The sequence below is a fragment of the Bufo bufo genome, chromosome 2 (assembly GCF_905171765.1).
Source record: "Bufo bufo chromosome 2, aBufBuf1.1, whole genome shotgun sequence".
Classification (NCBI taxonomy): Eukaryota; Metazoa; Chordata; class Amphibia; order Anura; family Bufonidae; genus Bufo; species Bufo bufo.
In genome coordinates this window covers 665,152,664-665,166,134 of record NC_053390.1, presented here as the reverse complement: position 1 = coordinate 665,166,134, position 13,471 = coordinate 665,152,664, and the positions used below count along the sequence as shown (strand labels likewise).

General features: G+C 39.9%; 1 protein-coding gene across 11 annotated transcripts in view; it reads right to left on the bottom strand.

Annotated features, from left to right (window-relative positions):
• GRIA2 (glutamate ionotropic receptor AMPA type subunit 2) overlaps positions 1–13,471 on the bottom strand; it is a 255,259-nt gene that overhangs the window by 90,033 nt on the left and 151,755 nt on the right. For all 11 annotated transcript variants that reach the window (XR_005776366.1, XR_005776367.1, XM_040418588.1 and 8 more), the window contains 3 exons: positions 3,820–3,987; positions 2,638–2,742; positions 1,520–1,630 (listed from right to left, as the gene is read on the bottom strand). Coding sequence is in view for 9 of the 11 variants with exons in the window: in XM_040418588.1 (XP_040274522.1) it covers positions 1,520–1,630; positions 2,638–2,742; positions 3,820–3,987 (384 nt within the window). In the remaining 2 variants the exon portion in view is untranslated. The remainder of the gene's footprint in view (positions 1–1,519; positions 1,631–2,637; positions 2,743–3,819; positions 3,988–13,471) is intronic.

Genomic DNA, 13,471 nt, shown 5'->3' with positions numbered 1-13,471 from the left:
CTTCCCAAAGTTTGTACTTGTACATATTACAAATCTGTGCTTGTGGCATTTACATGTTAAGAATAACATTCAGGGCTTATATACTTCAAAAGCTCTTTTAGACCCATGGGAATAAATTACTTGTACTCTTTGGAGAGCGATATTTATATTCTATGCCTAAAAATAGCTATTTGGGCAAATGTAATCTATAATATGTATAGATGTGAGATGTTAGGGGAGAAAAGTAAGAGAGAGATGAATAACAATCCTATGCAGGTAATCATTTTTTTCAGGGGCAGATTGGCCATAGACCTTACATTGAAATTTCCCGGTGGGCTGATGCCCAGGGGGCCACCTGAGCCCTCCTCACAGCCAGCCAGTGGAAGTTTTTGGGGATGTTTTTGTGATGAATTGAGGTATTTGGCTCTGTTGGGGTTGTATAATGTGCCACAATATGGTATTGCTGGCCCTGCCTTCCATCAATTTGGACCCGACTACAAAACGGGGCAACTTTTTAAATATTTTTAAGAGAACAGTTAATGTAGTCATAGCCTGTTTGTTTGCTCCACAGAACTGCATTACAACAAAATACTGCATAGATATACACCTTTTATGATATGTAGGTAATAGTGTTGATCGCGAATATTCTAATCGCAAATTTTTACTTCGAGAATTCGTGAATATTTAGAATATAGTGATATATATTCGTAATTTCAAATATTCTAGATTTTTTTTCATCAGTAACCTCCCTTCTTGCTTGTGGGCCAATGAGAAGGCTGCAATATCTTTGTCTGAGCTTAGCAACATCCCTAGCAACCAATAGGAAAGTTGACCCCTTACTATAAAACAAACTCCCCAGCAGCCATTTTCTGCATTTTTTTTGCAGTTCTGAGAGAGAGAGCAGTATCATTGCTGTGCTCTGTGCTTTCAACTGGATCCTATTCCTTATCCAATTACATTAGATAGTTAGTTAGCTCATATATATAATACAGATAGTTAGTGGGAGATAGTCAGTGTAGGTTAGATAGTAATATAGTGTAGCTGATAGCTTCTAGTGCAGGGTGTTGGGTAGTGTGATAGGAATTTCTGTACTGTGCATTTTCTCCAGTCTCAGGAAACTTCTAGCAGCTTGAAAAATGTAGAAAAAGTGAGCCACATCTGTATTGCACGCGCAATACGCGAATATTACATTGCCGACTTTCGCAATCAAGAAAATAATGACTGGAGATCACAAATTCTAGAATTTATTGCAAATATTATGCGAAAAATTCACGAAATATTGCGAAAACAAATATTGCCTATGCGCTCATCACAAGTAGATAATACTGGCTATACAATTATTATCTGGTATAACAAGACTGGATAGAATAATTTCATAGATAGGTATAGGTATAATATATACAAGTTCAGAAACATACCAAGATAAACATTTGATATTTTTCAAATAAAAAAAATAAAATCACATAAAGAAAATAAAAACGTGAAGTCATTGTAGTTTACAGACCAGAACATACTGTAAAGCGTGACCAATATATCTTACCAAAATAGTCGTGACAATAACAGTTTTGTTTTCCAAACCCATGGAGTCGTTTGCAGATAATACATCACTAACAGTAACCACCATCTTGTCAATTTCACTCCAGTAGCCAATCTGTCAGATTAAAATGCAGGTAAATGAAGATGGGCTGACAAGTGAAACATTTATTAAACTTCAGTGGAAATGTAAGAAAAATCAAAAACAGAAAAAGCTAGGCACAAACAAATTGTATTATTTTACATAACACCTGAAAGGAAATTTTATACCAGTTTTTGTCTTCCCTCGCTGAAGGCAGCATAAATTGGTGACAGGGACCCTGATGAAACACTAGGTCACTTACTTATTTCAACTCAGTCATATTTTTTAATTCCCTATTGCAAACCAAGTGATGGAGTCCACTCAATACAGTGCACAAGCTTGTGAGTGAGTTCTCATATTCATTATCTCTACACTTTTCCCACCACCCTGCAGATGACTGACGGCTCTCTTCCTATATTGTATTGTATTACCGTGACTTCTGAGAACCTGGAATAAAATAGGCTTAACATGGCTTGGGTGCATAAAAAGTTTACTAAACTATGATAGTAAAGTAAGTTACAGTAACCAAAGCCGTGAACAAATGAGCAAGCTCCCCATTGACTAGTTCCCACCATGGCATCTCACACCTTACTCTGGTGATGTTCTCAATAGACCTGGAGCTCTTTGTTACATGCCTAGATGTTTTATAGCTTTCTGGCCCCTCTTAAAGGTCTTCAGTTTGCAGTACACATGTGTACATAGGAAGAAAGCTGCTAATCAGTGGTGTGGGAGATGGGGTAGGGAGATCTTTATATCGGGTCTCCTAAGTTTGTGCCCTGTATTGAGCTGCTCAATAGGGATTTTAAGAAAACTGGGTCGGAACAAGTGACCCAGGGTTTCACAGGGTCTCTGACCAGTTTATGGTGCTGTCAAATAGGGCAGTCTAAACCTTTTGACAGATTTCCTTTCAAAAAGGTTATAAAGAGTTTTAGCAGTCAGTTCTAACATAATTAAATGATTCAATTCTAAAGCTCAGAACTAAAATAAATGACCATATACTTTGAAGATAAGTTCAACATTATTTAAGCCAATTTGTATTTTACCTTCCGAGGTCCATTGCTCTTGAGTTCCATTATGTTGATTGTATAATTCACTCTTTTACCATTCTGATCAAATTTTATATTTCCAGTCAAACCATCCACTTGGACCTATAAGACACATTTGATGAGATGGTATTGTACAAGATAAATTAATATCGATAGGATAAGACCTAGATATTGCTATTGTTTTCCATTTTTATTTTCATTAAGGGGGTTTCAATTATATAAACCCTGATGATCTATCCTCAGGATAGACAAAGATTAATATGTGGAGGTTTAAACTACAGCATGAGGGGCTGCAATGCTCCAACTAGTGGCATGTCTCTTTTATTGTCTATAGGTAAAGCATATATCCCTATCAGTTGCTGTGCCTTGTAGTGCAGCTCAGTCACTTACAAGTGAATAGGGATGAGCTGTTAGTACCAGGCATAACCACATTTGTATGTAGAGGGTTGCGCCTGTGTAAATAATAAAGAGGATTTTGCAGTTTCTGAAGTGCCTCTTTCATGTCTGCTGATTGGTCATTTGCTGATTGGTCCTTTAAGAAAGTGCCCCTTCTCTCCCAGTATGAGCTCTGATGCTATGGGTATGTACATTTTAGGCAAAAACCAACCCTTCCTGTCTGGCCACTTCTCGTACTATCATCCCTCCTAAGGGAGGTTACTTTGAGGGCATTACCGTTAATAATGACTTAAAATGGGTCACACAGAAAATATATTATCAATTAGTAAGAAATCTCTGAACTCATACATAAGGGGGCCATATTTTCGCAATCATTTTCCACTTTTCACACCTCTCAATGCCTTGAAGAGAAAAATTGAGCTTCTTTTAGCATTTAGGGTCTGGGCCTCAATCTCCAGTGCAAATCTATGCACAAACTTAGATTTCAGTTTATGGCACAAGGACAGCTAAAGATGTGTCAAATTTATTAAAAGGTGTGTGACTCTTAATGATTTTGGCACATTATATTCCAAAGAGGTATAGAGTAAGACTGGCATAGGAAACAGCAGTCTTAATAAATCCCTCCCTACCAAGTTCCTCTTATTTCAGGAAGCTAAATGTCAATAGAGTGGGTAGCATTCCAAGCAGCTTACAGCGAAACATAGTGTTAGGCATCTGTCTCACTTTCCTTTACATCATTTTTTTTTCCCCCAGCCAGCAACTTTTTTTTCTATAAGCAATTACCTGTTTGAGTGCTCTCTCTATTTCAACTCCATGACCCCACGGTACAGCAGGATTTGCTAAACAGTCACCAGCATTTCCTCTCCTAGAGAGTTCAATTCTCTGTTTCCTTAAAGTTCGAAAGGCCTCAGTCATCACTTGGACAGCATCAAAAGTCAGAGCCGAAGTATACTGAAAAACACAGGGTAAACAAATATATTTATTTTTTATTATAAAACATATCATACAGATTTATTTCTACAATCCATTTTGGTCCAGACATCACCACCTTATTATCAAGAATCCCACAATGTCTATCTTCTATATCATCCTTCTTCTCCTCTCGCTTTCTAAAACTTAACATGGATAAAACAGAATTCATCATCTTTCCCCCATCTTGCTCAACCCCCCCAACAGACCTATCTATCACAATCAATGGCTGCGCATTCTCCCTGGTCAACAAAGTTTGCTGCATTGGAGTGACTTTGTATTCTGCCCTCTCCTTCTGACCGCACATTCAAGCCCTTTCCGCCACCTGCCGCCTCCGACTCAAAAACATCTCCCGCATTTGCGCTTTCCTTAACTTTGAATCTGCGAAAATGCTTGTACATGCCCTCATCATCTCCCGCCTAGACTACTGCAACATTCTCCTCTGTGGCCTTCCATCTAGCACTCTCGCACCCCTCCAATCTATCCTCAACTCTGCTGCCTGACTAATCCACCTCTCACCCTGTTACTCCTCTGCCTCTCCCCTCTGCCAATCCCTTCACTGGCTCCCCATTGGCCAGCAAATTCAGTTTAAAATACTAAAAAATACATACAAGGGTGTCCTACATCTCTGAGCTACTTTCCCGATACACCCCCACACGCACTCTCCGATCCTCACAAGACCTCCTTCTCTCCTCTCCTCTTATCACCTCTTCCCACAATCGCCTCCAAGATTTCTCCCATGCATCCCCCATACTCTGGAACTCGCTACCCCAACATATCAGACTCTCACCTACAGTGGAATCCTTCAAAAGAAACCTAAAAACCCACCTCTTCAGACAAGCCTACAACCAGTGACCCTGCTGCCTCTATACCGCCATGACCAACTTCACCCGCACCTACTGTGTCCTTCTCCCATACCATGTAGATTGTAAGCCCTCGTGGGCAGGGCCCTCTCTCCTTCTGTACCAGTTTGTAACTCGTCTTGTTTATGCTTAGTGCAATTGTCTGTATTATGTATGTATACCTCTTCTCATATGTACAGCGCTATGGAATGAATGGCGCTTTAATAATAAATAATACAATTATATTAATTTTGGCCTTGTTGCCCAAAGTAACCAATCAAATGGAACTTTCATATTTCCGGGCAAGTATAAGCAATAAAGCTTAGCTCTAATTGGTTGTTATGTTCCTGTGCTTAGAAATGATACCCACGAGGTTCAGGATTCTTCGACTTATTTTGTATTGACATATTCATTTAAACTATTGAAATGTAAATGGGGTATATCATTTTCTGCACACTTTTGAACATTGGTTGCCTATAAGAAAAACTATATAAACGTGGTATCGCTGTAAACATGCTAATCCAGAGAGTTAACGGTTCAGTTTTACTGCATACGGAACACCCTAAAAACAAAACCCATAAAACTGCTGCAGAATTGTATTTTTCCAGCTTCCCGCTACATTGTATGCAATGCTAAATGACGGCATTAGAAAGTGTAACTTGTCCCACATAAATACTTCATATGGCTATGTGAACGAAAAGTTAAAAAAAGGTATGGCTCTGGGAAGGCTTATTTGCATATATTAAAACTTCATTTCTCTCAGTAATGTGGGCACATATAATCATGGGACAAACAAAGATTCCTTCAGCTGCCAAGCGCACATGTGCCAGGTCAACCAGTTTCATAGGTACAAATCTGCAGACAGATGCCCTTTAATAGGTGGTTCGAAATTAACCCCTTTTGGTGTTATTTTAAAGAAAATAAAAATATGTATCATCTTGACTCCTGGAAAGTGTAGGAAAAAAAAGCCATAAAAAAACTATGCTATTTTGGGAGCAGTGGCACTGGTTTGTGCAAGGTAGGGTTCCCAGCAGCAGCAGTAGTAGTACAGTATGGAACATGATGGACAAGGTAGGAGATGTGCAACTGTGTAGAACCAGTAGTGACAGCAGCTACAGTGGCAACATTATTACAATATGGAACATGATTGACAAGGCAAAAGCAGTGTGGCTGTGTAGGGCTAGTAGTAGCTGCAGATGCGGAAGCAGCAGCAATACAGTATGGAAGATGATAAACAGGTAGAGAGCCGCAGTGGCATCATTGGGTTGTGATAAATAGCCAGTCTCCACCGTCAGCAATGGCATAGATATTCAATGGCATCAGGCGAAGATGTGTAAACATCCTCACAGATCTATGCCAAACGTAATGTTTTCCATACTTGTGGAGAACAACCTTGTCCACTCCAGTGTGAGGACGCCACCTGCTTCACTGAATGATGTCTCAGATAGTACACTGAAGGGTGGGTATGAAATAGCAGAGATTTAAATCTATAAATTACAAGTTTTCCCACAAAACAACAGTCGAGTCACATTATGACCACTTCCTACTTTCGATGTCAGTGGCATGTAGCTCATGAATGAAGTCACGTATCTTGAGCTGGCGTAGTGGGTACATAAGGTGTGGGATAAGCTGTCTGCACACATATCCCTCATGGCTGTGATGGATAAAAGGATTTATAAGAGTGGCAAAAAGAGATGATTATTGGCTAGGGTGGCGGTATTTCTGAAACTGTGCAGGTTGTGAACAGTTCTTGTGCTGCTGTGGAGAAAGTGTATCATGAGTGTACAAATGGTACCATTGTGAATAAGGAACATGGAAACTGCAGGGCACCATGTGCCATTGATGTGAAAGGCGAACGTTAGATACAAAGGTGCGCGAGAACGGACCCACATACGGCAGTGGAGCAGCTCACGGCCAAAATGAACCAAGGGGCTACCAGTCGTGTCTAAAACACAGTTCAGTGAACCCTAATGGGTAAGGGGCTCCAAAGCAGGCGGTCACTGCACCTCTGCTAACGAAGTTGCATCAGCAGAAAAGGCGTCAATGTATCGGAATTGGACCTCCACTGATTATCAAAGGGTTGCCTTCTCCAATGAGTCATGTTTTCTGCTTCATTGAAGAAAAATTCTCAACTGTTCATTGGCTGTTTTTTCCGATTTCTGTGCATCACTGGAGCATTATTATTCAAGTCTAGAGCCATTTTAATGGGGAAAGGTCATATACTGTATCAATGGGCTGACCTCCATTTCATCTTTCTCCATACAGTTTACACTAGCATTATAGAAAGACCCCTAATAACATCATTGACGTGCCTTAATTACTTTGCTACTGCATGCACTTGAATGTAATCATTTAGAGTACTCAACCCTGTCAGTGTCCATACCATTCTCAAACGGTGACATAAACCACACTTACATCACAGACCAGCTCACAATGACCTAAGTTGATGAACAATCCATGAAAATAATTGGACAATTGGGCAACTGTAATATTTTTGTGAATGAGACTGCATTAATAGAATACATGGTAATTTGCATATTGGGCACTGGGGAGTAAGAATGGAGTCCTTAACTAGGGGGAGTGATTAACAGCATGCATGCCACTGGCTTGTGTCTTCACAAACGATCAGATGGGTGGCCCCCGATTACACGACCAGAACATTATGTTCCAAACTGATTAGTCTGATGACAGGACGGTGTCCTTAAATAGAGGCCATGGTTAACAGTATGCATGCTGCTGTTTTGTATCCTGATCCCCTGATGATGCAGTAGTAGAGGGGAGACATGTTGGGGGGACACTAGACCTGAATATTTCTATATGATTAGCATTGTGTGTAACTGTAAAAATACATCAGTGAGACTCTTCATGACAGATACACAACTTCACCAGAATGACAGCATTAACAGAGCGATGCTCAAAACATATAAGATGCTCTGTAAAAAAAACTTATAATAATCAGAAATGCACCAGATAGTTTGTGTTCTTTAACTCACTGCTTAGTTTTTGAACCTGTAAATTAAGAATATTATTGTAATAATGAAAAAAGATTGATTAGTTTTAGATTGGCTGTTAGTAAGAGGCTGGTCTCCTTGTGGGCTTAAAGAGGACCTTTCACCACTCCTCACATACCTGTTTTAATACATGTATTCCCCATGTAATAACGATTCTGGAGCATCTATTCTTATGACTCTATGTTGTGCCATTCCTTTATTATTTCTACTAGAAGTTATGAATGAATTGCTGGCAGTCTGCAGTAAGGGTACAGAGGGGTGGTGACCAGTTGGGGGTGTGTACCTACACAGTCTCACTCTATCCAATCAGTGCTGCCATTTTCAGACTGTGCAGGTACACACCCCCAACGGGTCACCACCCCTCTGTACCCTTACTGCAGACTGCCAGCAATTCATTCATAACTTCTAGTAGTAATAATAAAGGAATGGCACAACATAGAGACATAAGAATAGATGTTCCAGAACTGTTTACATGGGGAATGCATGAAGCTATTAAAACAGGCATGTCAGGATTTTTGACAGGTCCTGTTTAATGCCCCTACAGAAGGACACTGCATTAATAAAAAAATGTTTCTAAATTCCATCTGTAGTAGTAAACTTTGCTAGTAATTTAGGGATGCATAGCCAGTCTGCGAGTTTTCAACCCTGTTAGTTTGGTAAGTTATACAGTAGACTGATACTAGACACTTCAAGCCAACTGCCCTCAGGATTACTTTCTACTATTATACCACATTAACCAATTAAATCAGATAGTGATACATTTTCAATGTGATTCTAACTTTAGATAATAGTTCTCTGAATAATATGACTTACAGTTTGAATGTTTGGTTTGAATTTAACCAAATAAATTTTTTTTTTTTGCTCGGCATAGGAATTGTCATGCTTATTTCCATGCATAGAATTTGCTAGCTGGAAGAAAAGAAGCTGCTAGCTGACGACAGAGCTGGGAACTGCTAGAAATAAAAATGGGATAAGACTATTTTTGCATCACATTTGTAATATACGTTGTGTTGGCAGGAACAATTCTCAGCACATACATCAACATGTCATAGACTATCATTAGTAGAGATGACAGAATCGATTATACATGAATCGGTATACAAATTACCATTTATTCTACTAATGAAGTCTAAATCACAAAATTATTACAGTCGCCCAATTGTCCAATTTTTTCATGGATTGTTCATCAAATTAAGTCATTAGTAGCTGGTCTGTGATGTAAGTATGGTTTACGTCACTGTTTGAGAATCATATGGACGCTGACAGGGCTGAGTACTCTAAATAGTCTTATCCCATTTTTATTTCTAGCAGTTCCTATCTTGGTCAGCTCTGTCATCCGCTTGCAGCTTCATTTCTTCCAGCTAGCAAATTATATACATGGAAATAAGTGCGGCTAATCCAATGCCGAGCAAAAAATAATGTATTTCTTTAATATTGTACAGTCTGGTTAAATTCAAACCAAACATTCATACTGCAAGTCATATTATTCAGAGAACTATTATCTAAAGTTCAAATCACATTGAGAATGTATCAATATCTGATTTCATTGGTTAATGTGGTATAATAGTAGAAAGGATGGCAGAGGGCAGTTGGCTTGAAGTGTCTAGTATCAGTCTACTGTATAACTTACCAAACTAAAAGGGTTGAAAGCTCGCAGACTGGCTGTGTATCTTAAAATTACTGGAAAAGTTTACTACCACAGATATAATTTAGAAAAACAATTATATTAATGCAGTGCATTTCTATAGGGGCATTAAGCCCCATAAGGGGACCCAGCCTTTTACGATCAGCCAATCTAAAACGAATCAATCTTTATTCAGTATTACAAAAATATTCTTCATTTACAGGTTCAAAAAGCAAGCAGTTAGTTAAAATACACAAAGCACCTTGTGTATTTATGCTTATTATTATTATATATTTTTTTTTATAGAGCTGCTTATATGTTTTGAGCGTCGCTCTGTTAATGCTGTCATTCCGGTGAAGTTGTATATCTGCTTCACTGATGTATTTTTAGACTTACACACAATGCTAATCAAATAGAAGCATGCAGGTCTAGTGTCCCCCCAACATACTATGGCATCATCAGGGGATCGGGATATAAAACAGAAGCATGCGTGCTATGAACCATGGCCACCATTAAGGACACCATCCTGTCGTCAGACTAATCAGTTTGGAACATAATGTTCTGATTGTGTAATCGGGGGCCGCCCATCTGATCCTTTGTGATGACACAAGCCAATGGCATGCGTCCTGTTAATCACGCCCCCTAGTTAAGGACTCCATTCTTACTCCCCAGTGCCCAATATGCAAATGACCATAAATTCTATTAATGCAGTCTCATTCACAAAATTATCACAATTGCCCAATTTCTTCATGGATAGTTCATCAAATTAGGTCACTAGGAGCTGGTCTGTGATGTAAGCGTGGTTTATGTCACCGTTTGAGAATGGTATGGACACTGACAGGGTTGAGTACTCTAAATGATTACATTCAAGTGCATGCAGTAGCAAAGTAATTAAGGCACGTCAATAATGTTATTAGGAATCTTACTATAATGGAGTTAAATAAAGAGCACAGCATCAAAGTATGAAAAGTAAAAAGCTACATTTCTTAGATAATCATGCACTACAAAGTAATTGAAATAAAAAAGGAGTAGCAAGGTAAAATAAAATGTGTTTAGTCACTGAGCCTAGGAACGGCCTAGCTTTATTGGAAAAAAGAACAAAAACACATTATGAATGAGGTTATGATAAAATATGCAAGTGACAAATATGTCACTGTTAGTGCACACAGGCAATCTCAGCTCCGTAAGTGTACTATTTCTCGATTATATCTATTATAATCTCTCAATTTTTCTATGCAAAGCCAGACCACAGGTACTTGTTAATTTTAAAGACTGGACCCTGTAATAGTTCTCTATAATAACACTTCAGCGCTTGATACCAAAGCAGCTCTGAAGTAACACAGTAAATGCATGAATTGAAAGCTTTGCCATTACAGTATTTATGTCAATCGTTATAGTTCTTAGAAAACTAGGACGTGTAGAATGTCCTATGGATACTTTGGTGGACAACGCTGCAAGGCAGTAAAGCAGTCAACATGAATATGAAAATATATATCTGATTTGTTTCCACACCAACAGATAGATAAACACAAAGGCTCATCTTACAAAGAGGAAACTTAATACAATGTGACTGACATGAGATGACACGGACGTACAGCACTGGGCATCAGCTGGTAATGTCTTTCCTATAAAAATGGAAATTTATATTTATACTGTGAAAATTGCCATTACTGAAGTTTGAATTACACCTTGAAGTACAGACAAGGAGACAAAAAGCCAAGTTCAATTGTCATCAAATCAAGTTGGAATTTCAATGGGTCTTGCTTTTTGGTATCTTTCGTTGGTTAGTTAGGGCTCTTTCACACTTGCGTTGTTGGGTTCCGGCATAGAGTTCCGTCGTCGGGGCTCTATGCCGGAAGAATCCTGATTAGTTTTATCCTAATGCATTCTGAATGGAGAGAAATCCGTTCAGGATGCATCAGGATGTCTTCAGTTCCGGAACGGAACGTTTTTTGGCCGGAGAAAATACCGCAGCATGCTGCGCTTTTTGCTCCGGTCAAAAATCCTGAACACTTGCCGCAAGGCCGGATCCGGAATTAATGCCCATTGAAAGGCATTGATCCGGATCCGGCCTTAAGCTAAACATCGTTTCGGCGCATTACCGGATCCGACGTTTAGCTTTTTCTGAATGGTTACCATGGCTGCCGGGACGCTAAAGTCCTGGTTGCCATGGTAAAGTGTAGTGGGGAGCGGGGGAGCAGTATACTTACCGTCCGTGCGGCTCCCAGGGCGCTTCAGAGTGATGTCAGGGCGCCCCACGCGCATGGATGACATGTCGCATGGATCACGTCATCCATGCGCATGGGGCGCTCTGACGTCATTCTGGAGCGCCCCGGGAGCCGCACGGACTGTAAGTATACTGCTCCCCCGCTCCCCACTACTACTATGGCAGCCAGGACTTTAATTAAAGTCCTGGCTGCCATAGTAACTGAACGCATTTTGAAGACGAATCAGTCTTCAAATGCTTTCAGTTCACTTGCGTTGTTACGGATCCGGCGGGCACCTCCGGCAAATGGAGTGCATGACGGATCCGGACAACGCAAATGTGTGAAAGAGCCCTTACTCAGTACATTGTTTCCACATAAGCTCATTGTGTATATCCATTCTATTTTAGAGGATTTAGCAAGCAGAAAAATAACCATAAAAAAAGAAGAAAAAAATGATAGAAAAAATAATTACATTCAGAACAGCAACAGAACTTCTGTGTGCAATCCAGCAGCCTAATGGTGGATGTGTGCTTGTCTAGATTCTCAATAATAGCCTACTATCATTCATGGAAATATCTACTCACTAGTGTTGAGCAAATCAAAGCCAAAATAACTGTCTTGATCCGGATTTCAGAAAAAATGTGATTCACCGCAAAGCCAAACTTCCTCGCGCGTTGTGGTGAAATGGCAGCACTGTTCCCGGAGATGACGGTGACCGCGAGGGTCTCCCCACGAGCAAATGGATATGGTGAGTATGCCTGCTACATACAAAGAAATGCGCTTCATGGCGAAGTAATTCGGCACAAATCAAATTTCTTTGTGAAATTCGGCGAATAAAATTTCATAACTTCGCTCATCACTAATGATCACAGGGTGTTCTGCTCCTTGGACCCCAACTATCAGCAATGATCTGTTTGGGGAAGCTTTCTGCAGCTATCAGCAATAATCAGTTTGAGCCATGAGATATTGGGTCAGAAATACTAATAGTGTCATATTTTGCACTGTCTAAAAATATAAATCACAGTCTTAGGGTTCATTCAGACGGCCTTATGCTTTCTGCAAAAATGCGGATCCGTTTTTTTGCGGATTATATGCTGTCCCATTCACTTCTATGTGGCCCTTTTCTTCCATTGCATGGCTCAGCAAAACAAATCAAACATGTCCTATACTTGTCAATGAAAATCAGGACATTGCCCCATTAAAGTCTATGGGTCAGCAAAAAAACTGAATGCAATCCGTTTTTTACAGACATGCTGAATAGTAATGATCAAGCATGCTCGGCCGAACATCTACGCAGCCAATAAACGTGCAGTGAGGTAATGGCACGCACTGTAATGCCAAAGCCATGTTGGCTACTGGCATTACAGTAATTGGCTAGCCGGAACGCGTCATCAGGTGTTATAAAGGAAGGGAAAGACAGTGTAGGGAGTGTTATTGGAAGATTTTTATTAGAAAAACTTTTCATAGACCCAAAAGCCCTTTTAAGGACTATTGTGTGTGACAGCAGCAATATATATTTTTAGCGCATCAATCGCTAAATAGCGTCTAATAGGCCGCTGCGGACAGTTAAATTATCCACTACACATTCTCTGTGTAAAGTGTGCGCAACACTAAAATATCAGTGACAACCAGTGTACTTTTTCCGTAGACGGTGTCCGCTGCGGACAGGTAAATTGTCCGTTCCACATCTCCTGTGTAAAGTCTGCACATCCAAAAAATATCTGTGACAACCAGTGTACTTTTTCCGTAGACGGTGTCCGCTGCGGACAATGACATTAGCTG